Source organism: Passer montanus, unplaced genomic scaffold (genome assembly GCF_014805655.1).
Source record: "Passer montanus isolate IOZ18808 unplaced genomic scaffold, ASM1480565v1 scaffold5, whole genome shotgun sequence".
In the NCBI taxonomy this organism is placed as follows: domain Eukaryota; kingdom Metazoa; phylum Chordata; class Aves; order Passeriformes; family Passeridae; genus Passer; species Passer montanus.
This window is the reverse complement of record NW_024369929.1, coordinates 10,988,413-11,016,277: the sequence shown is the minus strand read 5'-3', so window position 1 is coordinate 11,016,277 and position 27,865 is coordinate 10,988,413. Positions and strand designations below refer to the sequence as shown.

The 27,865-nt window shown below is 46.4% G+C and overlaps 1 protein-coding gene across 2 annotated transcripts in view; it reads right to left on the bottom strand.

The window, feature by feature from the left end:
• Window positions 1–1,125: 1,125 nt before the first annotated feature.
• Window positions 1,126–27,865, bottom strand: part of NTRK3 (neurotrophic receptor tyrosine kinase 3) — a 218,904-nt gene continuing 192,164 nt past the window's right edge. For both annotated transcript variants that reach the window (XM_039723236.1, XM_039723237.1), the window contains 3 exons: window positions 18,860–19,018; window positions 10,579–15,977; window positions 1,126–10,164 (listed from right to left, as the gene is read on the bottom strand). In XM_039723236.1, coding sequence (XP_039579170.1) covers window positions 15,792–15,977; window positions 18,860–19,018 — 345 coding nt within the window. In that variant the 3' untranslated portion in view covers window positions 1,126–10,164; window positions 10,579–15,791. The remainder of the gene's footprint in view (window positions 10,165–10,578; window positions 15,978–18,859; window positions 19,019–27,865) is intronic.

Sequence of the window (27,865 nt, the reverse complement as noted above, 5' to 3'; positions counted from 1 at the left end):
ACCAGATTTCACTGTAAAGGTGGGATTTCTCAACGGTGAGGAGCTGCAAATGAGGCATGTTGCAGGGTCCATATGGAGTTGCTGGTAGGAACTCAATACCAGGCTCTTGGAAGCATTTCAGAAGGGGCTTTCGGGAAACAGAAGAAAAGCAGTTCAAATGACTGGCTCTCAGTGATACAGAAAGCTGTAAAAATAGCATCTGAGCATCTCCTGTTACCTGGGCACTGGTACCCAGATCCTGTCGAGTGATTTCTCTGGCATCCATCCTCCCTGCCTTGACTTTAACGGGTTGTGCAGATTATTTTATGATCAATAAATATCCAGGCAGACACTGTGAAATTCCAATCAGAAAAATTTACAGTATTAAGGCAGATATTGTATAGCAGGATATAAATAAATAGAAATTGTCAGTCAAATTTCTGGCAGCTGCAGTCTGGTGTCAGTTGCAGTAAATTAAGTGTTACTTCACAAATCATCTTTATAGTTTTTTACAGTAAGTGTATCTGTGCAAGGAGAGGTTTTTTTCAGATTGCAATGGTAAATATCCTCTGGTTCCTGTGGTTTCAGCATGAAGCCTGGAATCAAAGGGAAACAAATGATAATCCAGCAGTGGATTTTGCCATAATCCTGAGATTTGCTCCCAGCCCCAAGATTGGAGCTGAGTTTGGGTGCTGAGCAATCCAAGCAGCAACAAGCCAACGACATGACAGGGAAGAGACTGGATCCTTCTAAGCCAAGGGGAAATTTCTGCACTCTGGGAGGGCTGGTTGAGGCAATGGTGCAGAGATCCACCAAAAGGGGAGGAGGAGGATGGACTCCTGTTGTCTCTACCCAGATGAAGAGAGCTGTGATTGGTGCAGGCTGCACCTGGAGGTAGGTGGGAAGGATGAACTGGATCAGTACAGAGATCATCATTTACTGCAGTTAGGACATCATTTTACCTACAGATTATTGCCTTTTGTTAACAACACTTACTGGCCTGACCTGCAAATAAAATTCCTAAACCATCATGTGATGGTTTCTATATGATTGGGATAGCTGAAAACTGCATAAATTTTAAATGTCAACTTTCTATGAATTAAAGCTGAATGTTCAACACGGACCAAAGAGGAGAGGAGGACCTGCTGGTGGTAGTTTTGTACTTTATTTGAGAAGAGAGAGCTACATAAACTATGTCAGGAGTGTACAGGTCTACACATAGTTTCATCAATCAATAAATGGAGTTGTTAACGTAACACTGAGGATATGATACTTTGAAGAAGACATAGACACGTGACCAAGGAGTATTTACAGCTCTAACATACAATATATTTATACTTGAGAGAGAGATTGGTGTGCATCTGTGCACACAGGTACCACTGTGCACACTGGGTGCACGCACGCGCACACGTAAATAGGTATAAAAGGCTTTAAAAAAAACCTTACATAGTTCAAGAAATGAGTCTGCCTGTCGTTTGCAGCAACTGACTGTTTTCAGGGTGGAGATGGTTTCAGTTTGGGGTGGTCTGGAGCGGAGGTTTCTGTTTGAAATCTCTGTTCTCCATCGGCCGTTGGCTGAACCTGAAGCGGGTGCGCAGAACGCTGGGGTGGGGTGGTGACAGAGGATGTGTGAGGTGAATGAAAGGGAGGGCGCTGGAGTTACGGGAAAGAGGGGATGCACAGCCTCTGGGGCTGGGGCAGTAACACGGAGATGAAAAAAATGACCTTTGGTGATGCCATTAAATCATCCTTTATACTAAACATAAATTATCGACACAGTTTTAAAAAAATAATTTTCTGTTTCATTTCAAGGCTGGGGAGAGAGGAAGGAACAAAGCAGGGCGGGAAGGAAGGGAAGGTCTGGGAAGGGTAAATACCTCAGCACTTTAATAGGTCCCTGGACCTCACTGCAAATTCTTAATTTAAAAACTCTTTGTGTAAGTGTGACTAACGCTGTATCAGTCATCCCCTCCCAGGGTAGCTCGATGCACATGATGTGGCAGGTAGGGGACAAGCAGGGACCCTATCTTGGCCAAAACTCAGATCAGAGTTCCTCATCCTCTGAGTTGGAGCCAGTGGAGGTGGGGTGGGCAGGCAGAGATCACAGCTTCCTTGCTCTCACCAGATTCTCCCTGAAGGGGTAACCTGGCTTGTTCCCAGCAGGAGAAAATGGTGAATTCTGGTTTGGAGAACGGGAGACTGCAGTTTGGAGAAGGTTGAGAACCATCAGTTCACTTGCAAAATGTCAAATAGGACTCAAAAGATGCAAAAAGAAGCCCCAGACTAAGCAAACATGGATTAGTGCATAGTGTAAAAAAAGTCTGCCAAAAATATAGAAATCAATTCAACATAGATCACCAGAGGGATTGTTTTCTGCTCGTGCAGTCTTTCTGTGACATTAGCAGAGATTAAAATAAGCTGGTTTAAATAATAGTAACAACACAAATGCCATCAAAATGTCTTTCCTCTGAGCTGTAGCCCCATCCTCCCCTCAGTACCAGAGAGGTACTCTGGCACATGCCAGAGTGAGATGTGGAGCTGCACCTTCTGGGGGCCAAGCCTGCCTGCACTGCTGAAGGGCAGTTCAGCTGGCAGGAGGAGCAGCTGCCTGGAAATTAAGTCTGCCCTTGCAGATTTCTGGAAGGTGCATGGGGTTTTTGGGGGGCCAGCACTGGAAATCCAAGTGATTTTTCTGCCTAGGCCATCACACTGCCACGCAAACCACTGATAGCACTGCTTCAACACACAAACATACCCTGGAGAAATTACCAGAGGCAAATGCACAGTGCAGCCCCTAAAAACATTCCCAAACACAGCCTGAAGACCCCAAGACAGCCTTCACTCAAGAAGGTTGTGTATCCTCAGTGTTTACCTGCAGAAAACTTGCCTCCTTGCCGGACCCAGAAGATTCAGAGGGAGTTGCAACACTCCTGGAAACCTAAATAAATGTTGATTGCTTGCCTGCCCAAAAATACTTCATTTCTCTTGAAATAACTTATGTAAAACAACACTTCATTAAGACATGGTGGGGGAGGGGGAGGTAATTTAGCATAGTTATTTATTTATTTTTTTTCTGCTTTAAGCCTATCTATGTAAAGCTCTCATGCAAAAAATTGCCTTCCAGTTTAGCTGAAAATTTAATGGACACTTCTGGGAAAAAATAATAGAAAACTTTAAAAAAAAGCTAATTCTCCTTCACACAAGGAATTAGCTGGTTGTGGGGGTTGAACGGGAGGATTGAGAGGAACTAAAACAATTTAGACTGTTGGTACTGAAACCAGAGCTGTCAGAGAGCAAAATGAATGCACTTAAAGTTATGGTGTTTGTTGGGTTTGAAGGATAAATTGTGAGCCTGGAGGAAGCCCAGCAGAACTGAAGGTTTGGAGAAACCTTCAGGACCCATTTGGACGAGCACACATCATTCTGTAGGGACTCTTTCCTCACATTTATAGTTCTTCCCCAACCAGGGCTCTCTTCTGCTTCACCACAGGTCCTATCTGACTTTTACCACCCTCCTGATCACTGACCCTTCACTGGGAATCAAGTCCTTGTCCATTTCCTTCCTCTCCCTCTGTCCCAGTAGGCTTCTGTGATCCCTCCTCTTAGCATCATTTGTTCTCTAAGCCCCTAATTAAATTATATTTGCCATCCCCTGCAAGCCCATCCTTTCTGACTTCCAGACAGCCCTAAGCACCAGAAGTCTGGCCTTAACCCCTCATTTTCAATATTGCTACTTACAAGTTTTGAAGTCTTGTGTCCCAAACACTTCCCAGTCCTCTCTATCTCTAAGTGTCCATGCACATGTCCCATTGTAGTAACTTCCAGTCACAGCTGGGGAGTGTGTGGGAAGTAGGATACAGAGGAAAGTGTTTCTAAAAAGCAGCATATGTTGAGTGGGGGAATAGCCCAACTTTCTGCCCTACTTTTGTGGCTCTTCTTCTTCACACTAAATTTTTCAGGCATGTTAATGAGTCTGCATGCTCCTGCCCAACAGCTTCTCACCAGGATGGATAGGTCCAGGTGACATTCAACCCTAATTTAAGGGTATATCTTCCTTAGTATGATCCAGGAATACCTGCAGGATGAAATCCCAAGTATGCAGGCTGAGCAAGATGAATGCTGAGACACTTGCCTTTTTTTCCACTGTGAGATAAGACTGCTTCTCCATTTAGGGTCCTGCCATGGTGCCTGCATGGCTCTTCATCTTTGTCTGACTCTTCAAGGCCAGGATGGACAGGGCTTTGTGCAGCTTGGTCAGGTGGAAAATGTCCCTGCCTTAGGGTGTTGAAACAGAGTGATTTTGAAGGTCTCTTCCAACCCAAACCATTCTATGATTCTGTGATTCTGACAACCCTCTACTACTCAGTAATGTAGCTTCTTTTTTTTTCCTTTTTTTTTTTTTTTTTTTGTGAACATAACTTCCAGTGGCCACAGTGTCATTTATATGTCCCTTACTTGCAATTTTCCAAGAGATTTGTCTGTTTACCCTTTACCAACAGTAAATGCAATTGATGGCTGAAATATGAATCACATGATGCTTCCAATAAAATAAGGATTCTGCTTCTAAAGGGCTACCAGGGTAATATCTCTCCATTTGTCAAACTGTCTTAATGGATGAGAAGATAAGAACCTTCCACAATCCAAATTAGAGATGGAGCCTTCATAGGTGGAACACCAGTGCAGGACAAAGTGGGGCAGAGAGTTTAACTCTGAAGGAAAAAGATGGTTCCCTCTTGCATCGGGATGATTGGTTTGTGCTTTAAACCATCCCTCCTCCATCAGTTGAAAACAAGATACCAGACAATGAAATCACACTAGGAAAAAAACATGGGAGAAACGAACGACGGGCGAAACAGCAGTTCCCGGGGAAGTGTGGGTATGATTCCTTCAAAAGCGGGTGGGTGTGATTCCTTTCAAAGTGGGGCTCCTCCATCGAAGGAGGGGCTCCTCCTCCAGCGGCGGCCGGAGCGCGGCGCCGGGCCCGGTGCCGCTGTCCGCGGTGCTGATCCGCAGGGACGCCGCTCACCACGCCTGTCCGTCTGCTGCAACCTCCATCTTGCCGAGAGGTTGGGGACTGAACTGTTTTAGGCTCTTTGTGAACACTACTTGAAGCAATTAGGGGTTTTCATAAAAATAGAGAAAAAAAATTAAAAGAAAGGACACACCAGGCACTTGCTGCTGAGAGGTGCTGGGATATAAAGCTGTTCTATCATCCAGAAGGATCCAGTCCCTCTCATCCTCTCCCAAATCTGCCTCTTAATTTCAGTTTCCAGGAAGGCCATAAGCCAGGATTTTTCTGTATTAGCAGGATAAGGAGAAAAAGGAAATTAAAAGTGAGAGGAGGTTTGAGCTGCTCTTGTCCTGGTGGCCAATGTTCTTGGTTACCAGGATGAATAGTCTGTGTCTTCTCTTATGTACAGCAGTGGATTGTCTTATATTGTAAACCAACCACTGTCTTTTCTGATGTAATGTTTGTTGGTTTGGGTTTTATTTCCTCTTGTAGCATTCATCTCTCTCCTGCCGTTTGTTTCTAACATCTGTTCAGTGCTTCTCAGTACCTACAGCCTTTACTGAGTTCAAAGTTGTGGGTCATCAACGCCTTCTACATTTAGCCTGGAGTTGCACAAGAAGGTTCTGTTTCACAGGAACAACAATTCAGTCTCTTGCTGATTTCTATTGTTTCAATCTAGCTACATAAGAATGAGGCTGGACTGGAACAGGTCACAGCCGGAATCAATCCCAACCATCTCCCCAGCAATCAGAACAACCTGCTGGGAGCTGAGTAACGGCTGAATTCTTGGTGAGAGAAATTATAGGCATAAAAACAAAATCAAATATACTCGTGTGCTCATTCAACATTTCAAGGCATATTTATAGGTACTGCTGTATGGCATCTTAAATATCAGAGTTTTAAAAGAAACTGGATCACTGCTGCTGGGGAAGATAATTTTTCTCTTCTGTCACTTTCACTATCTCTGCCCCTGATGAAAAAGGGAGAGAAAGACACTGAATTACACACCCATTCAGCCCCTGTCATCACTTCTTTGGGCTGTTTGGATAGCCCTGGGAAGGGTCTGTGAAGATAAAGAGATCTGAAGGTGATCTGATGGTCATTCCTCAGATCAGGAATAGAAACAAGAGAGCTGGGCAGGAATCTGAAGATCAAGAAAAGCTGGAGATCTCTTCCTATATGAAGCTGACAATGGCTCAGTAGGTGAGCAGATGACTTTGCAGTCTAAGTCCTAGTTGAGTCCCTTCCTTAGACTGCTCCACTGTATTCTCCCCCTGCACCCAAGTCTTGCTGTCACTGGGAGGAAAAGCTGAAATTTTACCATTGTTGAAAATCTCTACACAGGGGAGATATTTCCACCTTATTTCTTCACTTTTCAACAAGACAGAATACTTGAGAATTTCTTAGATTTTAGGAGGGAGAATGTCCTTCAAAAAAATTCCGAGGATCACCAAAAAATGGATCCACATTCGTTATAGAGAGGTGAGGCAGAGAGCTACAGCCTCCAAGGCCCGTACTTGTAATGGTCTGTGAGAAACAGCACAGACCAGCTAAGAGTATTTGCCTTGGGAACTGTAGTCAGTGAACCTTGGGTGGGAACCAAGCTAAATCAGCAAACTTGCTGCTGGTCCAGGATCAGAATGAGCTAAAACTCCTCTATCACATGCCTGAGACTCAATTACTGTGTAATCTCTGTGGCATAGACATCTAGGAACCTCTGTGGATAGCAGATGGCTGCTCAATGGTGAGAGCAGATGACAGATTCTGGGCAGTGCTAAACCAGAAGACCTCAAATCCTGATTACAAAAGTCAGTTCTTGAGGTTAAATCAAGCCAGGCACCTGAGCAGGAGGGATTCATGCAGCATTGCACAAAGCCAACACACTACGAGACATGGGAGGGCTCCTGTCAAAAGCTCCACCTCCCCTCCTCTCCCCAACACACATTCACACATGCTGCCACATACAGGAAAAAATATCAAGGTTATGTGTTTCCTGAAATATGGTTGGCTGAATAAATACACTTACTGAGAACTCTTTGTAAAACAATAGCAGAATGAGTAACAGTGCATCGCTGCCATGGGAAATAAAACGGAAAGTAACCCAACTGCAATTCAGCTAGAATCATTCCAAACCCCAAAGGTTGGCCCCTTTTTTTTTTTTTTTCTTTAATGTGTCTGACATTTTATGGCATCAATAATGCAAACAAAGAGGAAATCATATTTGCAGAACACTAATGCACGGATGTCTAAAGCGAAATACAATACTGATTACTTTTTAAATGAAGCCACCAGGTTTTGATGTGCTGTGGTGGTTAAATTGGTCCATCAAATTCCTTCCAAAGCAAATTCCAGTCCAAAGCAAGAGCTTGACCTTTTCTATAACCTTGGGTAGCCTTTTCAGCTGTATTCTGATTGGAGGTAATAAATGTTAGTTTGAAGGAATCTTCCTGATGGGTCGAATTACAGAAATGTCACAATTCCTCCTGAAGATGAGGGGAAACTGAAGATATGTCACCTCTTCACAGGCTGTCCAAAACCTTTGGCAAATGTTATGGTAAGGCTACTGTGAAGAGCTGTGGGTGAGAGGACAGATGGGCTCTGAAAGAGATTTCTAGAAGTACTATTGTGATTTTGCCCTTAGGGCAAAGGGTTGATCTCTTCAGCACCTGATAGCTTTTCTCTTGCCTAGAACCTCCTGCAAATGACTGCAGAGCAACATCTGAGTAGGAAAATAAGTGTATCAATAAGCAGGTGTGGCAAAAACACACAAAGAAACCTTCCCTTCCTTTTGTGTATTATTTTACATGCTAGTGACTTTTTTCACAAAGTGAATCTCAGAGATACATCTCAATAACTACAGACAGGATTGTCTCTGCCAGCACAAAAGTGAAGAAGCTGTTGTGGTCCTGCCTGGGAAATCCTCCTGCTCAATCTCCTCCTACAGCAAAAGACAGAAGGACTTGGGGTCAGGCCTATGCTTTCAACTTATCAGCAGGAGCATTCATTTCTGGAGCCAAGGGGCTTCTTTTGCAATGTCCTCTGACTTGCACTGAGTTAACTGTGTGAATTTCTTTAATTCATGCATTTTTGGTTTGGTAGGCAGCGTTCACTGTGTGCCTGTGTGCTGGTGAGTAGGATTGATTCCACCATCTCACATCAGCTGGGAGTTTGTCTGCCATTTAGATCACATCTGATCAGAGCTTTGTGTTGGGGGATTGTATGTCTTGGAATTAATCAGTGCAAGCAGCTAATTGCCTCTAGTTAACTAGTGCCTTTTAATTAGGACTGTACTGCTGGCTGGATACATGAAGGGAGCTGTTTGTCACTGGCAAAAATTTCAGCCTTGTGATGTAAACCTCTTTGGGGAATTAGAAGAAAAAAAAAATACAGGCTGGAGTTATTGTCACTTTAGCACAGCAGAAAATCAGTTTCAGCAGAACTGGCCTGGATGAGGCTGGAGTCGCACTTTGCTGGGGTCAAAAATGATAGCAGCTGCTCCCCAACCCTTCCTCCTGTGCAGAAGGGTAGGACACTGTGGGCTTCAGCTGGGATTTACAGGAGATACCCCACATGCATTACAATGAGCGTTGCTGTAAAATTCACTGCACAGAGGTTAATCTAGATGTCAACACTGCCTGACAGCAGTGAAATTACTCCGGGGCAGTGCTCCTTCTGAAGTCTTAATATAACAGTCAATTCCATCCTGCCTGCAGGAAATGAAAGTTTTCTGCTTTGTGTGCGGAATCATCCGGCGCCAATTTTCTCACTGTTTGAAGTCCAAACTGTTTGTGGTCTTGGGATTCACCTCACATTAAGACTTTCACTTCATTTAAAAACTCTGCTAGTCAAGTCCTGAGAACTGCAAGGACAGGAGCTGCACAGGGAGAAAAAGAAGAGGGCATGGAGGGAGAAATCTGATCTCACCTACCACATCGAAATCAAACTGCTTCACCAGTCCTCTGAGCTCAGTAAAGGGAGGGAATGCAGAAACTCAGTTCTCTGAGTATCAAGCAGCAAAGACTGGAGAGGCTGGAAGCCAGCAGAGAGCAAGAGAAAACATGCAAGAAGACATTTGGACCGCCCAGAGCTATGATTTTCTTTAGAGTTATTTCAGCCCTTCCCTGCTGGGACCTTGTCCTAAGCTGCCAGTAGTTCAGCAGTTAAACTCCCCCTCAGAACAACTGTTCCAGTTTTCAGCAGTGGGATCAGTCACTTGTGCTGGGAAGGAGAGCAGTTCCTGTGGACTCCTGACAGTGTGGGGAAGTGATCATTAGTTTTATGATGCCTCTTCCCCTTACAGAGATGCTAAAAAATGTGGGAGTAGCAGAAGGGAGGAGGAACCAATGGTCATTCCTTTAGTTTGAAAAGAGCTCTCAGATTGGGTCTGTGACAGAGCCAAGCCACCAACATGAAACCAACCTACCAGCTTACTTAACTGTTGGGGAAAGCTGGAATATGTTGTCCTTCCTTCTCTTCAGTATCTTATCTCTTTCCTCAGTTCAGTCTTTCAAAATTGCAAGCAATAGGGCTCCAATCACTCTCTCAGGGAGCGGTTTCATGGCTCAGTGCTGCATTGGAAAGGAAAAAGAGGCACAGGAGAGATAGAATGCTCTTCCATTCCTGCCAGAGCAGCGACTGACATCTCTGCCTGTGTCATTTATGACACTGCCAGCCAGAAGAGATGTTTTGAAAACACCTACTTTCTCCAGGCTTGAAACTCAATATCTCTACTTCCAAGGACAGCAGCAAAGGGAAAAGAATTTTTAGGATTTAGCAGCTATGTAAACATTAAATGAGTACTGATGTAAGAGACGGTTTGGTGCAGGAGTGGAGAAGCTACCTTAGAGTTAAGAAAGTCTATCCACTCTTGAAAAGCATTGCTGAGAAGGAAATTTTCTCTTCTTCTATTTTTGGTACTCATTTGGACACACCACCATATGCCAAGGCTCCATGAGCCCACCATCCATCAGAAAGCCACTGAACGTAAATGGAGAACAAAACTTTTGGGTTGCACCAAGACAGACCCGTGCCTGTGAGTCTCATAGCAGAGGAGCCCTGTTGATACCCAAAGTCTTCCAGCTATCAGAGGAGCCACCACAGCATGGTATCACAGCCAGGATCTCCTTTACTCCCTTTGCTTATTCTCATCATTGCCTTACAATCAGAGAACACACCTAGAGCTGTTACAAAAACTTTAGGTACCATGGCTGCAGTGGTTCAGCTGATTCCTGGCCAGATCAGGAAAGGATGTAGATACTCCTGGGGAGGGAGGAAATTAGAAAGATTTTTTTTTCAAACATTTTAAGATAATATGCTGAACAGTTTTCACACAGACTAGCATACAAATGAATGCTGATCAGGTGTTCCAAACTACCTCTGGGTTTGGGGGCTTGTGGTGAACATGTCTGCAGTCTTCAACCCATATCCTGGACTAAGGAAACCTATACATTTGAGTTCTGAGAAATGAGAGCCTTTCATGTAAAAGGAAGTAGCTCAAATAATATTATATATACATCTGTTTGTGTCCCTGAAACATCATAATTTTTGAGATCTTATTTTAGTTGCATTTTCTTATAGGGAGAACACACCTAGAGCTGTTACAAAAACTTTAGGTACCATGGCTGCAGTGGTTCAGCTGATTCCTGGCCAGATCAGGAAAGGATGTAGATACTCCTGGGGAGGGAGGAAATTAGAAAGATTTTTTTTTCAAACATTTTAAGATAATATGCTGAACAGTTTTCACACAGACTAGCATACAAATGAATGCTGATCAGGTGTTCCAAACTACCTCTGGGTTTGAGGGCTTGTGGTGAACATGTCTGCAGTCTTCAACCCATATCCTGGACTAAGGAAACCTGTACATTTGAGTTCTGGGAAATGAGAGCCTTTCATGTGAAAGGAACTAGCTCAAATAATATTATACTTCTGTTTGTGTCCCTGAAACATCATAATTTTTGAGACCTTCTTTTAGTTGCATTTTCTTATAGGACAAAAAAAAAAACAAAACAAAACCAAAACCAAACCAAAACAAAAACCACAGAAAAGCACAAAGCCTAGTGATTTTGTTTCCCACCTGCATAAATGGTCCCTTGATTTTATTGGTTTCTGCCTCCTTTTTAAGCCAGTATTTGTCCAGCTTCATAGCTAACTTTTCCTGGAACTGCAGTGCATTGCCATTTTCTTTTGTTTTTGCTTGTATCCATTGTGCTACTTAAAATTCTATACCACACTCCCCAAATCTGTCTTGATTTCCCAACCCAAGATACTCAGTTGCCTTCTAAAACCAGCTTTTCCCTTTCCTTGGCTCTTTTATTCCTCCACACATTTTCTCACCTTGTTCCACCCACTCCTTGGGACAAGAAAACAGCTCTGAGGTAAGGATGCCTCTCAAGCAAGCACCCTCTTTAAAGGCATTCCACAGTTTTCACATTTGTCTGGGCAGCACAGTTGCCATTGTCACCCATCTGCAGTTCAACTCCCTGCAGACCCAAGGACAGGCAGTTCAGACTTTTTCACCCCCCAAAATCCATGCACTGAGGGACATCTAAAAAGGCCAGTTGGGAAAGTTGTGGAGGAGACAGGATGGACCTTCAGTCTGGTGGTTCTCTGCATCTCTTCCCTTTGCTACATTTCAGCTTCTGTCTTGCAACCTGACAGACTGGGGTGGAAAGAAAAATAATGGCAGGAGAAAACAAACCAGGTCACTGATGAGACCCTGAGGCTGGAGCCACATTCACTGCCTGCAGTTTGCAGCCCTGGCACAAAATTTCCACCTGTACCATGCACCAAAATAGCACCTTCACTTCCAAGAAAGCATCACTTCAGTGACACCCTTGGGTGACTGAGTTGGTGAAAACAATTTTAATTTTTGGGGAGCAGCATGCAGCTAGGACAGGGGAGACCCTGTGGCTCCTTCTCAGCTGTGCTCAGACTGGTGTTCCTTCCAGCTCCCTTTCACAAGTCCCTTGAGAAAACTGCAGATGGAAGAGGCTGAGTGGTGGGAATTCTGCCTGCATGTGCTGGGAATTTGGCCTGGCTTGCCCCAGAGCTGGGTGAGACATGTTCCCAGGCAGCAGGGATAGCTCTCTGCTCTGGGTAGAGGCAGGGCATAGGGAAGTATCTCTCTGAGAAATAAAGAAGCATGAACTCATTTCTCTTTGACTCCAAACACTCAGATGTTGATACTCTGTGAGAGTTTCCCCCAAAATCTGCTTTTCTTCTCCTCACACATAACCCCATTGCAGAGCCCCTCTTCCTACAGGGAAGATCACCAGTCCATGCTGATGGGAAGCTCTCTTCTGCTCCAGGAAAGGTGCTTCTGGAAACGAGGTCTCAGGGTGTTCACCAGGAATGCAGCACAGCTGCTTTCCCTCTTCCCCTCCAAAACTGTCATGCCAAAAAGGGATGCAGCAGTTTCTATAATGTGTTTGAACAAAACGCAATCTTCTCCTTGCTCCCAACAAACCTCCATCCAACAATGACAGGCCAAGGGGGCCAGAGCAGCAACAGAGCAGATGTCACAGCACAGAAGTGCAGCTTACCCAGCTCTTCTGAGCAACAGTTCACAATTAACTCTGACAAAAGGACTGTTCTCCAAGGCATTCACTGCCCAGGGTGGGGCTAAGAGCAAAGCAGCCAGAGCCTGAGCATCTCACCACCTTCTTCAGCCATTTGCCATCTTCTGGGGACACATAAACTCACCTCAGAGGCCACCTAATCCTAAGCATGCAGCATCAAGGCTCAGTGTCACACTGGGCTCCTGAGCTCACCTCGTTGTTGTGACAGTGCAAAGAGGTGGTGAAAGGGACAGGGTGGTGGTGCTGGGGAGGAGGGGAAGGAGGAAAGAACTGAGGAAGAGAGGATGTAGCTGCTGTGCAGCTGTGATGAGGGAACCTCATCAGCTGGGAACCAGTGTCTGTAGGTGACTTTGTAGTGTAAAAGCAAAAAAAGAAATGACAGCATGGGAGTGAGAGAGGTGGGTGGACAAATTGTGGCCTTGCACAACCTAGCACAGTGCCTGAGAGCCACAGGAACAAGAAGCCACTTGGGGTAAGAGACAGGCCACCCCAGGAAAAGCTTTTCTCCTGGAGATGCTGGACAATTAACAGCCATTGCTTGCTTTCTCCCTGTGCTGAATCTCCAATCCTTTCAGCCAAGCAGCCTGCACAAAAAGGGAGCCGGGCTGTGGCCAGCAACCTTTTAACCAGTCGTTTCCCCTTTCAATGTTGGACCTAAATAGGCAGGATATCCTCTGCCAAAAGAGCAAGGTCCTGCTGTGGAGGTACAGCATTCCTGTGTGTGTATTCCTGGTGCTGGCCCACAGCCTTGTCCATGCCCATGCCATCACTGGTGATGCTGTGAGCACCTGGTCCCTGTCCAGTGGCAATCTGTCCAGGCCCCATGGGCACGAGTCTGTCCCACCAGCCCAGATCTCTCTAACAGGCAGAGAAAGTTATGTCCTCACTCCCACGTGGCTACTGCCACCCACCATCTCCCACCCAGGCTCTCACTGCACATTACACAGACACAGAATAAACTCACAGCTGCTGTTGCCACCACAATCCTCCTTTAGCAGTGTCCCCTGCCTCTGTCTGAAACCACCAGACAGGCCATGCCAGTGCCATGAGTGAGAGATATTGATTGTCAGGAGACATGGGGGATGGGGAGAGGATGCAAGATCTTCCCTTTCAGTGCAAGCCATAACCAGTCATCTAGCTCCCCTTGCATCCTGGACATGAATATTACCCCTGGCCATGGGGAAGGATCCAAGATCCCTTCTCTGTCCCCTCTTCCCCCATCTGCATTGCCCTCCACAAGTGCCACATCCGAGCAGACTATTTTTGTGCTGGCAGTTGTTGCCTGCTCAAAATTGCCTTGACAATGCCTGTGCCGCCCGTTCCCTGCCTCCTGAGAGCAGCTGCCAAGCTGAGGTTCCCCCTCATCCTCCATTATCCATATGAAAAAAAGGGCCCAGAAAGGTTTTGTACTCTCATCCCAGTCAGGACAGGCAGGATCCAGCATCTGACTGAGTGTTTCCCCATGTCGGGATTATTTTTTGCTCGGGGGAGATCGGCCACGGTGAGGATGCTGCTGTCTCTCCCTGCCTGTCCCCAGCACCCCCTGTTGCTGCCTGTCAGGCCTTTCTCCTCATTGAGATGCAAGGCTGGCCGCTGCGGCCATCCGCTGAGCCGTCTGCTCCTGAAGGCACCTTCCCCTCCTTCCCCCCTCCTCCCGGGGCTGCCTGTGGAGCTATTCTTCAGCCTCTGCATTTCACAACAGCTCAAAGGCAGATGCATCAATCCTTTCAGGGGATGGGGACGTGAGGAGAATGGCAAGGGAGCTGCAGGCAGGTGTTGGTAGGTTCCCAGCCATCTCACGAGCCTGGTCCCCCTCCCTGTCCCCCGCTGGCTTGTGCCTGAGGCTTGGACTGAGGCATGGGGCAGGAATGGGGAAGGGGAGAGGATGGGGGGGAACGGCATTGGGATATGCTGACCCCACAGAATGCCCAGCAGGGTTGCAGGCATGTTCCCAGCTGTGTGCATCCTGTAGCCTTTCCCCCATGAGGAGAGAAAGGATCCAACCCTGCTCACTAAAAGTTTACACCGGGGGCAAATTTGGCCCTGGTGCAGACAGCTGAGGGCAGGGGAACAACCCCACGGCCACTAACCAACCCCTTGGCCACTAACAGCCACAAGGGTGGGGAGGAGTGGGGCTGTTCCTCCAAAGGGACCCCTGCACTGGACGTCCTGGGTGAGCAGCACTCCTGTCTCACACACTGCAGTGGGTTGGGGATAATTCAGGACCCAGTCCCCAGGACCCCTCCTGGACTCCCAGGCAGAGCTGCTTTGGTCCCGCTGCTCTCCCAGCACTGGCAGAGGGTTGGGGCAGAGGAGGGCTGGGGCAGAGGAGGGCTGGGGCAGAGGAGGGCTGGGGCAGGACCTGCAGCCTGTGGGAGGGCGGCTGCTCCCCGGTGTGTGTTTTACCCGTAGGTGCCACAATCCTTTGACTGTGTGTTCGAAAGCCTTGAATCTATACATTTAAGAATCAGCAAATTAGAAAAATTGTCCTGAAATGTTGGAGGGGAGGAAAAAGGCAGGAAGGCAGAAAGGGATGGGAGGGACTAAGAGGAAGGGGTTGGTAAAAGAGAGTTCATCCAGGGGCACTGCCCTGGCTTTGTGCCCATCACCTGCGGGCTGGCAAGGAGAGAGGGAGGCAAGGACGAAAAGGGAGGACTGATTTCACACATTCAGTGCATATCATACAACCAGGGCAAGGCTTTCTTCCTGCAGCTCCTACCCAGGATGGCGTTGCTGCCATAGCCAGTCTAGAGCCCTGCCCAGCTGCCCGAACCATACTCACAGCAGGGTTGCATTTCACTGCTTGATTGCTCGGGGGAAAGATACCTTCTCCTTTCTTTCTCTCTTTTTTTTTTTTTTTCTTTTTAATTATATATATATTTTTAAGTACTTTTTCTCCCTTTTTTGTTTCTTTTTTTTTTTCTTTTTTACATATAGTCACAATTTTCTGTAACAGCAGCTTCTTTCTGTATTGGTGTGGAAGTTATATAGAGAGATATCTATAAATATATATAAGCCAAACTGCCTTACAGGTTGTTGTTCTGTGGGATTTTTGTTGGTTTGCTTTCTGTTTTGCTTTTTTTTGTTTTCAGTGTTGTATGTGTAGCAGGCACTTGAGTTTATATGAAGATGTTTGCTTGGGAGCTGAGGGGAAAGGGTTTGGGAGGGGGAGAGGGAAGGAAGGACGGGAGGAAGGAGCAGGGACTTCCAATAAGTGGCCACTGCTAGCCAAGGATGTCCAGGTAGATTGGTGTGGCCTTGCCCAGAGCATGGAGGATCTTGTAGATCTCCTTGATGTTGAGCCGTTGCTGAGGTTCCCTCTGCCAGCAGCCCAACATGATGTCGTAAACCTCCTTGGGGCAGACTCGGGGCCTCTCCAAAACTCGGCCTTGGGTAATGCACTCAATGACCTGAAAGAAAGAAAGGAAAGAAACACTGAACACCAGCTGGGCAATTTATGGAGGATGTCCTGTGCCTGATACTGCTTGGCTGATGTGGCACCATTTAGTCAATGGGAGCACTGAGAAGCCAAATCTCAGATCTGCACATCCTCAATGATCACCTGTCTGTTGCTAATGATTATTTTACCATGAAATGTTTGTCTCCACCTGCAGTTATTCAGATATCAAAAACCTTCCCTGTTTGACACCTACTACCTCAATGCACTCTCCAAAGAGGAGGTCACAAGCAAATGAAATAGGTTTTAATTTATGATGTCAGCTTTTCCTGCTAAATGAAAAACGAAAAAAGTCTTAAAATCCCCAAAGTACAGCAATATTTTGCACAGCTGAAATGATATTTTTCTTGTCTGAAAACCAAGAGTCCGTTCCATTGCAAAGCCCAGGAGAGTTTTATAAGGATGAGTTCAGAGCATCTTTTCCTACATACTTCTCCTCTTTCTGACATAGAAAAGCAACGAAAAGAATGAAATTTCATGTCAAATCACAGCTGTGAAGGAGAAAAAAAATTTACAGTGCTATCACTCTCTTCTGGGTCAGATTGGTGCTGCTAATGAGAAAAATGTGAGGTCCTGGATAACAGTAAAGTCACTTCGGAGGGATGCCATTGGAAAGCACTCCCCTAAGAGTCTCTTTGTGTATTGTTTACTGGAGGAATGAATGAAAAGGAAAGGGAAATATGAGTTTCCAGAGAGCTGCTATTACTGCCTGGCCTCCTTGGTTGGGGTTGATGAGTCCCAGCATTGCAGCGTGCGAGCGGCCTGCCACGCTCTGCAGATAAACACCAGTCCCAGGCAGTGTGTGGAGGGAAGCCACCCAGCAAGAGGTGTTTGGAGTTTATCATTTATGAATAGCAATGGTCCCACCACGCAGCTCAAGGGATACTTATCACTGTGCTGTTTGCATATAAATACAGAGGGGAGAGATTAGGACTCGCTGAAAGCAATGAGAGCAAGACACAGCATGAAGAGAAGCCTGCATTGCCACAGAGCTGCTGGATGCTCACTGTGGGGAGGAGGTGAGTTATGGTTCCTGCCAAGACATCCTGGACATGCACAGGAGCCCTGTGCTGGGCTCTTTCTCTCCAGGGCAAAGGAAAGGCATAGAGAGAAGGTAATGGACTGGCTGAGGGGTGCCCTGCCTCATTCCTCTGCTCAGAGAGGGTTTCTCCCAGCCTTGGAAAAACCTGCTGAAAATGCTGTGGGGGTATGAGGCCATGCAGGTGGCACAGGAGGGAGTGGGCATCCCAGCCTTGCCAACACCAACACCCAGCAGGGGCGATGCTCAGCCAGCCTGGTGCTTGCTCCTGGTCCAGTCCTGGCAGCCAGGAGCTTGGCACAGGCTCATTGACCTGTCCCTCCATGGGCTCTGCTAATCCATGGGGCTCTGGCACTGCATCTGAACTGGGGGGACTTGGTCCAGACTCCGGGACTTGCTCTGATGCCACAGCATCCAGGAGCTGGTGGAGGTGCCAGTCGTCTGCAGCCACATAGGTTCTGCCCATCCCTCCACATACCGTGAAAAATGAGACTGATGGGAGCTAATTTGGCTCCCTCCCACAGGAGTATTCCACCAGGATACTGTGGGCAGCAGGTAGAAAGAAGTGGATACACCAACAAGTAAGGGAAGGATCATATTTTATCCCAGCAAAAATGTGGTATCAAACAAAGACACCCTTGAAATTAAGGGTGGCTGTTTTCAGCCCTACTGCCCTGCAAAGGAAACTGAGGCAGAATGCATGGGCAAAGCTGAGCTGTCACACTCCAGCGTGCCTGTTGCCCATGTTCAAGCTCCATGTGCTCATTTGTGTGTGTTTGTATTTGCCCTCACAGGGAAATGCAAGAGCAGCTCATTAAATAGCGTGACAAATAACTTCTGTCGCTGTCGATTCCATTGTTTGTGCCTCTAAAATGTTTGCGTGTGCTACTTTGGGATGTACAGTCAGGCCCCATTGAGCACACGAATGGGCAAGTATTAGAGCTGTAAAGCAACACCTTGGATTTGCCATCTCTGCAACTCACTTAATTAAGGGATCTGTATCCAGAAAGCAGAAAATGCACATTTTTCATTACAAAAGGTGAAATTTCTGAAATCCATTAGATACACAGTAGGATAAAAATGTTCAAGGTTCCCACACACTGCTATGTCAAAGCATCTTTTTCCTCTTCTATAATACCTCCTGCTATTCCAAGCAAAAATTTTCCAATGCATTTCTGCTGATGTGCCTCAAACCTCAGCAGTGACACCCTGCTAATCCCAGCCAGCCTTCCCTCAACATTTTTACAGGGCAGCCCTGTACTGGTGGGCTGCAACTTTTGCTAGTCAAATAAATAACAAGGGCAACCAAGCTCCATGGGTTCCACTCTCAGCAAACCATATTATAGATATCCCAGTGGCAAAAGCCCCAAGGAAATGTGCCACAGGAGATATGTCAGGCTAAAAACAATTTCTTACAAACTGGAGCCTGCAGTGAGCTTTAGCTGCAAAAGGAGAAACCAGGGAAATTCAAGGCATGACTTAGCTCCCAGCAGTAATTTGGGCATCCCCAGTTCTGGCAGCACCCCAAGTGTTTATAAGATATGAAAGATACGTCAGGAACTTAGCAGCGAGGGGCTGAGGATTAGCCAGTACATGGCTTTGGCAGAGCTCTTTGATTCCTGCAGGCCTCAGTTTTCCCAGCTCTTAAACTGAGATAATGACACTTATCCTATGGCTTCACCATGGGAGTGCCAAGGAGGGGACCATCCACGTACAAATTTCTTTGCAAACAACCCAGAAAGGAGAGACAGCAAAAAAATATAGTTTTCAGCTGAGGTGTCTTAGCACTGTTGTACCTCTGTGTTTGAGAGCTGGAACCAGGGCTGCTTCCCATATGTGAAAATCTCCCAGAGGATCACCCCGAAGCTCCAGACATCACTCTCTGTGGTGAATTTCCTGTACATGATGCTCTCCGGAGGCATCCAGCGGATAGGCAGCATGGTGTGTCCTCCAACCTGGGTGAGGACAAAAGCACAGGGAAATCTCAGTGGTGACAGTCCTGAGGAAGGGATCATAGAATTAGATCAAGCTCCTGGTCTTGTGCAGGACACCCCAATAATCACACAAACGTGCCTGAGAGCATTGTCCAAATGCTCCTTGAGCTCTGCCAGGCTTGGAGCTGTGAGCACTTCCCAGTGGAGCCTGTTCCAGTGCCTGAGCAGCCCTTGTCATGTCAGCCCTGACATGACGTGCACAAAATCAGGGCCTCCCTGTGAACTACAGCACCAAGGAGCTGTTCCAAAAAGCTGGGCTGGCTCCTTTACCACCCCCCCACTCATGGGTTTACCCACCAATCCCACCTGGTTAACATGATGCACAGGGAGTGAGATGTATCAAGATGAATTACATCCTCTCCACACAAAATGGGCTGGTAAGGCAATCAAATGCAAAATGCCAAGAACACACTCCAGCCCCACAGTCTGGTGAACCTGGACACAGAGCAAGAATGGTCAGCAAAGCATTTCGGGGCCTCAGTACTCTGAGGCACCCACCAGAGATACAGCATGAGGGCTGTCCCTCTCCAGAATGGTTCTCTAAAAGCCGTGCACAGGCATTTGTGCATCACCTAATTGCATGAAAGCTTTTGCACTCACAAAACTGTGCTACAGGCCTTTTCAGATACTGCTTTCCATATGTAAATGACTGCAGGACCACACTGCAAAAGGTGGTGTGTAGGTAAAGAACAGGTTCTTAGAGGCAGGGATATGCCCATCACTTAATGGAGGAGGGAAAGCCAACCCCTTTGGAGAGTTTGGAACTGGGTGTATAAAACTGGGGTATGCCAAGCCAGGGAAAGGTAAGAGTCAGCCCTCCTGTAAGGCACATGAATCCAGCAGGCACACAGGAGGCTTGCAAGATACATGCAAACAGTTCCAAAGAAGATGGATTTACCTTCAGATTCACTATAGATTCCTAAACAAGTTTCTTTGAGCAGGACAAGTTTTTCTCTGTGCTGTCTTTCTGCACAAGAAGGTCGATCTGTGGGGAGACAGCTAATTGCTACGTCCAACCAGTGCTGGAAGCAGCAGGGCTGCAAATCTCCACACTTTTTTCTGCTGAGGGTAAAGTGTCCGAGGCTTTAGCAGCGATGAGAAAAGTGCTTTTGTGGAGCTGCTTGGAAGATGCTTGTCTCATTAGGGACACCAAAAAAGCAATGCTAATAACTTTGTAGCACTGCAGCTGAATCAAACAGGCAGAAATCTTTCTGGTCCTACAAAGGATGAGGGGAGACAGTGTCTGCTGTCTAGGATTCCAGCATGTGTGCCTGTTCCAAGTAATGAGATTGTTGTGCTCGCTCGGACTAAAACATTTCTTCTAAACAAAAGCTCTCCTCTGAGCTGCCAGTTTTTCCACAGGTTTCTTTGACTGATTAAAGCAGAACTAGTGTGGGGAAGGATCTGTACAGGGACATTGCAGTGCTTGGAAGCAAGAGGGAGGTGTGTTGGAATGGGGTGTGAAAGGGGTAGGATGCTCTGCTGGCTTTCTGCATGGAGGGGTTCAAATTTCTCTGGGTTTGGCAGAATTTAGATTCAGGCTTGCAGAGTTGTACTCAGAGGGCTGCAGACCAGCCCTTTCCCTTACTCTGAAACAGACCCTCCCTCAAAAAAGAGGATTTTTTAAAGTCTAAGGAAGATCTTTCTTTTCTAAGTGCAGATGCTTGAGGATAAAAAGCTCTTTGCAGCTCCACACCTCCTGTTTTGAGGTGGCTTGGCTGGTGTGTTCTCAGCTTGCTGCTCTGAACTCCCAAGAATGTTTTGCTGTAATGAAAATGGAAATATGCTTTTCTTTGTTTGTTCCTTCAAAACCCTGGCTGCAAATTTAGCTCTTCCCTACATTCCCAGCTTTTACAGGTTGCTTCCCCTTCTTGCAAAGGGCTCTGAGGAAACATTATAAGCAGAACAGGACATACATCAAACTTGATTGTTGCAAAAACTGTTTTGTGCTAATGCTTATTTTATTCTCCTTTAAGCAGCACTAACTCTTCAGTTTTCCAGCAATCTCAAAATGATTACTTGCTGAAAAGCTCTCTACGTTTGCAATATCCTGAACCTTGCAGGATTATTTGTGATTACAGGTAGTACAACACACTGAGCACAGTTAACTCCCTTTTGAAGGGGTCTTAGAGCAGTTCAGAATGTGTGAACTAGGTCACGGCTTACACAGACAGTATCACAGCAGCACTGCTCGAAAGGGAGGGCCCTGATTTACACCACTCAAGGATCTGGCCCTGGAAACAGAGCAGAGAAGCCAGTAGTGTCATCTCAGTTCTAATAAGCTAAAATAAAGTCAAGATCTTTGGTCTCCTCTAGACACACCCTGGTGAAGATCTGCCAGCAAAATGACATACACAGTCAAGAGTTGTCCCAAGGATGTGACAACACAACCTTGGCTTAGCTCATAGGTTGAAGGTTAGGAACAGCCAAAGCATTCCTCCCAGCCATGTGAGACACAGCTTTTCCTACAAATTGATCTCATAATAATTAATAATCAAATTAATTTGGGGAAGAAAATTCAAACAAGCAATGCCCAGAAATTTGTGGGTCCCAAAACCTGGCCCAGCTATGCTCAGAGATGAGGTGTTCCTTGCAGAGGCATCCTTTGCATCTCAAACAGAGTGCCACATTTTTGAGAGCAAAGATTAAGCCTTGCACTTACCAGCCATAAGCAGAACAGGCATCAATTAAACTCTACCATAAACCCACTCCAATGTCTAACCCAGCACATAAGGCTGACTATTACACTTTAAAGGATTGCCTTTACTATCCCTTACTGCTCCCCTTGCAAACTGATTAGGATTAAAATTCCCATTTCACAGATGAGAAAACAGATGCAGGAAGGCAGGAGAAGGCCCTGCTCCAAAGCTGTGCAGTAAGTGAACACCAAGTCCTCCTGGCCTGCAGTCAGCCATACCCTGTTATTTGATGATGTAGCAAAATAATTTACAGCAGAGCACAGAGGGATTGTGCTAGTGATGCCACAGGAAGCAGAGTGTGTCCAGGGTGACAGAAATCCTTTGCATAACATGTAGTGTTTGTGAGCTGTGTTCTGCTACTGTAGAGTGGCACGTGATTCCCTCAGCTACACACTTGTTTTACAGGACCAGCCATTGCCAGAAGCATAAAACCAAAATGATGCTATTAAATCAGGCTGAAAAAATGGGTGCTGTTTTCTTCTTTTGCAAAACCAGCTTACAAGGCGCAGCCTTGGCTTTGGCAAGAATCATTACCATGCCTTTAGGGAGAAGGTGAAAGTTTATTTCAGCCTCTGCTTGCTGAGAGCTGTGTCTAGCAGGCTTCAGAAATAAGTGACCATGCAGGACTGGTGTTTGTTAAGAGCATGCTACTTTCTGGGACTTCTCTGAAACAGCCATGTCAGCCTCTGACACTGTCTTCTCCATTTGGGAGCCAGGGTAGGGAGAGCCCTGCTAACAGGTAGCCTCACCTTCCCCAGGGGTAAAATGTCCTGAAACAGTGGCATTACATCTCCCCTGGATACACTCCATAGCCTGGAAGAGGGCTCTGCTTGCAAGCAAATAAGACAAGTAAATCCTCTTCTGCTCCTCTCTTTAAATCCTATGATGCTGCCAAGCTTGCCCTTTTGCCTTGTTATTTTAATGCTTCACAGATCTGCAGACTGGCCTCTTTATCCCATTGCCATGGCTGTCTAGCTTTGTTTGACATTTTTAGCTAACTTTCTCTCCCTAGATCAACTCCCCATGCCCACACTGACACGTTATTCCCACTGCTCTGCTCTTTCTGTTCACAATGCTATCCTGGTAATAAATAGAGCAATCAGTGCACATCTTCTGAGCAGCCAAAGTTTTCTTCCTCTCCATTTCAAGATCACAGTATCACCTACTCGATTCCAACCCCTTCTAGTGGATGCTCCCAAGGGCACAACCTGATCCACAGCCCTGTGTTTCTGATACTCCAGGGCACCTGGCCCCTGCTCTGAAGCCTCATTACACATCCAAGCCCTTGGACTTGCAAGATATCCAGCCCCTCCCTCTGAGCAGCTTATTGCTGGATTAGATATGAACCTCAGGGAGCTGGGGGAGGTTCATGAAAGGCCAGCATTAATGGCCATTAGGGAGAGAGATAATTACTTAATGCTAGTACAGCACTTTGAGGATGTAAAGCTATATAAGTGCTATGTACAAGTAGTATTATAAGGCTTGAGGTTTGTCTGCTACCAAGGAAGGCTGGTGTCTGGGGGAAAAGTTCTCCTTGTCCCAGCTTTCTGAATGACATCCAGCTGATTAGGAAAGGAAAAGATGACATGTTATCCCCTGGTGAGTCTGACAGTACAGCAGCAGGTAGTGGAGCAGCAGTGTTCAGCAAAGACTGTGCAATAAATCCACAGTCTGGGCCACCAGCAGAGATAACCTGGAAATCAAAACCAGAGTAGGGCTGAAAAACCCTCATGCAAATTTAGGACTGGTGGGAATACAGATACTGGCACATTAAAGGCAGCTTTTGGTAGGAAGCACTGTTTCCCCCCTTCTCAGCTCACATATCAGGACTGTAGTCCAAAGCAGCATTCAAAGGGGAACTACTGAGCCGTCTTTTCTACACCCACAACTGGAAGGCACCTCCAAGGATCTCAGCTCAGAATGGGATTTGTCTCCAGCATGCTCTTAGTCTGTGTCTTATTTTTCTTTTTGAGCAGTTTCCTTTGCAATGTTGAAATAAAAACCAAACCAATCCAAACAAAACAAAGAAACAAACCACAACAACAAAAAAAACCCAGCACTTTTCTTTTCCCTGGTCATTTGACATTTGCTTTCCAAGGTCATTTGATACCTTTCCTCCTGCTTCTGGCACACTTGATGGAGGCTCTGCTCCTGCCTTGGGAAGATCACAAGAACCACTGTAGGTGTCTTTGTATCTCGCAGGATTATTTGAACTTCCCATTTTTGTGCGGGAAGCAGAGACATTTGAGTTTGTACAGAATCACATAGCAGTAGTGGAGACCTTGGCACCATTCCTCTCCAGGAAATTCCACTCAACCTAGTGATAAGACACACATTCTCTGATTGCCATTTCTGTTCCTGCTGCTGTAGGTAGGGGTGACCTGGGATCTTTCCTTGCAGGCCTGGATGCCATCCCAGCCGGGACCACACCAAATCTTATGTCCTTTAGAGCTCAGCTCTAGGAGCTGGGCGATCCAGCTCTGAGCAGTCCCCAGCAGGCAGCTGTAAGTCCCCATCAGGACATGCTGATTCCTGGTGCAGGCAGGATGTGTTGTTAATTCATCAGCTCTGGACAGCCTTGTATGAATAAGAGCCACAGGTGGCTCTCAGGGTCATCTAAGAGGATGTAAGGGCAAAAAAAAAAAAAAAAAAAAGCAATGAAAGCAAGAAGGAGGAAAAGCTGCTCTGTTTGGCTAAGTTGAGCTCTTGGAGAACAACAAACAAAACTGCTGTAGATTGTGCCTTTGTGAGTCAATGTTTGTCAGTTCAGGTTGGGGCACAAGGAGATGACTTCTCAGGGTGATGCAAAGAGCAGCACATGCTGCTGGCTGGGGATCCAGCAGGAGACACTCCTTCCTTGCCTTCAGCCTGGATCCAACTGCACTGAGAAATTCTTCAGATGTGCCAGTATTTTGCCTCTGTGAGTCCTGACAGATTCCTGGGCACCTTTTACAAAGCAGAAGGATTAACTCTGACATGCCAGACAGAGCTGAGCTTTGCTGAACCTTAGCTGTCCTCACTTCATAGTTTCAACTGTCACCTTAGTAGGCTCCTAAGTACCCCAGTTTAGATCAGAGGTTGCTGAATTTAACTGCAAATTATGACTGGATGTGATTCCCAAGTGCTTCATCTGTAATTTCCTTTCAGCTTATCCAGGAAGAAAGGTCCTAGCTATATCTGAGACTGCACCATTGCCAGAATCAGCCAGGCCTCCAAAAATCCCCAAGGTGTTCTGATGGAAAGGCATCGTGTGCTGCACCAGCCCACGGGCTGAGCCTCCGCTAAGTGACTCAAAAGCCATCACAGCCCTGTCCTTGCCTTCACCTCTGTGTCTTTGCAGTCACTGCTGTCACAGCCAGTGCTGAAGGGGAGATTAAACAGTCACCAAACAACAAAAAAGCTTGCATCAAACTTTTCAACTTACTTGGCTGTGTCCTCAGCACACTCCACTCTCCGGGAGCAGCAGATGTGATCCTCACAATTCTCACTGGCTACACCAAGCACCTCCTGCATTGCAGCTCTGGCAGTGCCACAGCAAAAGGCTGGCTGCCTGCCTCCCTGCATGCCAGCAACCAAAGACATCTCACAGCAGTTTTCTAGGGATTTTTGAGGTGTACAGAATGCACAAAGCTACCTGGAGCTATTTCTCCTACTTGCACAGAGCTGTGCTGGCCATCCCAGTCATGCCCAAGGAAAGGAACATGCTGGTTGCCTGCTGCTAGAGGTGAGAAGGTTGGATTTACCCAGAGAGAACATGGGAAAAGGAACCAAATGTCCCTGCCACGAGGTGATGCAAGGAGCCAGATGGACTTGTTCAGGAGCAGGAAACACTGACCAGGCAGGGTTAATGTGAAACCGAGAAAGGGGTGAGAGCTTCCTGCTGTCAGTAGGACTGTTTGGCAAGGGACTGTTTGTTCCCCCTAGATGCACATACTGTGTTTAAACATGAGTCTAAAAATAAAACCTGCCATTGACATTGTTTTTCCTTACTTCATTTAACAATCTAGTTGCTTTATGACCTGTAATTCCAAATCACATTGAAGCAAGCAGTGTAATTTGCAAGCAGGGACAGCAACCTTTCCCCCCCCTACACCTCATCTCTGCTCCACTGAGTGTGTTTTAATCCCACGGTTTTCAGCATTCCTAATGAGCCATTAACAAGCTGCCAATTACTTATGCAAATGAGGGAGGGCAGACATGGAGGGGTGGCTGTAGCTAGAGGTAAATTCTACCTCAAAATGGTCTGAGATAAATCACTGCTGCTCCAAGAGCTGCCTGTGCCCAAGAGTCCTCTCAGCCATATTACCTACTGTCTAAAAATGCCAGAGGTAATGCAGAAGATGGTTAAGACAAGGGAAACAGAGGAGAAATTGCACATATATTTTTAATTATGTTTGCCAATAATCTGCTTGGTGTGCACCTTACTACAACTCGCTCTTCACCTTTTCTTCCCAACACTCAAAGCAGCTGCACTCACTGCTTGGGAACAGCTGCACAATCAGCCTGCAGAGGAATGGCCAGTTCCATGTTCATCTGAGTAAAATCTCCAGAAGCCATGATCTCCAACACCAGGATATGAACTGTGAGAAACCCCACCCATGCCTTGTTCAGCTGTTGTGGGAGCAGAGGAGCTGGAGTTTGTAAAACCTGTAGTAAAGAGGTCAGCAAGAGCACCACCAGCTCCTAGCAGGTTCTAAACCCTTCTCCTAACGATGCTGCCAGAGCCTTCCCAGGTGGAGGAGAGATGACCAAACTTATTCCCTGGGCCACCTACTGAGAGCTTCTGGTGGCCCAGAATGACAGAGGCCCACACTGGGAACTGAGAGCAAAGTGGTAGTGCTGGGGAAGCATTCTCTGGTCAGGTCCCCATGAGATCCTGCAGTTCCCTGCTCAGCTGTGGCGGGCACGGGGCAGCTGTGGACCTGTGTGTGCCAGAGGTGGCCTCTGAAGTCCTCTGCATCACAGACACAACATGATGGGCACACATCACAGCCAGTCAACAGCTACCTTTCTTATGGTCACTGCCCAGATAACAGCAGAGGCTGGGAATGCCACTAAATCAATTCAAACTACAGCCTCCAGCTAGTTTGTCAGGCACCTTACAGATTTACCAGTTGTCTCCACAAGGCTGGAGACCCTTCCATCAGAACACACTTTCTTAGAACAGGCCTGCTCAGAGATATGTGATACCCATGAGACAATGCAGCTCTCTGCTGGGTCCAGCTTTAAAGGGGATTGGAGTCTGCAAAGACTGCTTGTGCCAACAGAAGCTGTCCATGAATGATCTGCATTATCATTTCCCTGGTAATGCTACACAAAAGTTGTTTAATAGCTCAAAAGCTAATCGGATAGAAGTCAAGTTAAACCATCATGATGCAAGAAACACATCCATCAGGATTCTGTTCTTTTGGCAATGCAGAGAATGAAAATCAACCAGTTTCTGGCTTTGGGAAGGAGGAAAAATATTTGCCCAATAAATCTTAACCTGGTGGTATAAAAGCCAAGTCTGAAAATGGCCTGAGAAAATGTAGCTTAGGAAAGAGCAGCAATAAAGAACCTGCATGTGTGATCACTCCATGCTGAAATGTTTTCAGATGTGTATCTCATCATCTCCCTTCCATCGTGTCTCTCCCTCTGTCCTGCCAGTGCCTCCCCTCTAGGTAACCAAAAACACTTGTCTTTGTCTGCAGCCAAAGCCATTCCTGACTGAGGACTACACAAGATGTAGATAAGGCTCCATTACTTCTGGATACTGGATAATCAGTTCAACTGCCTTAGCATTAATCATGATAATATTCAAAATTCATTAGGCGAGATTGTTTGGAAATCTATTTCTTGTTAATGTCAGATTCACTGAGCATCGGCCTGGCAGCATGCAGACAGAAAACTGATACAAGCCAGGGCATGCCACCTCTCTATGGAAGCATTCCCTTTTTTTTATGTGTAGCTAGACTGTGATGTGGCAGCTCCTGCCTGGTTTGTGTTTTGTGAATCTTGTCAAGAGCAGTAGAACACCGTGAGCACACCATGCTGCCGCTTTGTTGATCAATGGACAGCTACAAAAATATATAGCTGCATATATAGCATACAGCTAATAATATATACAACA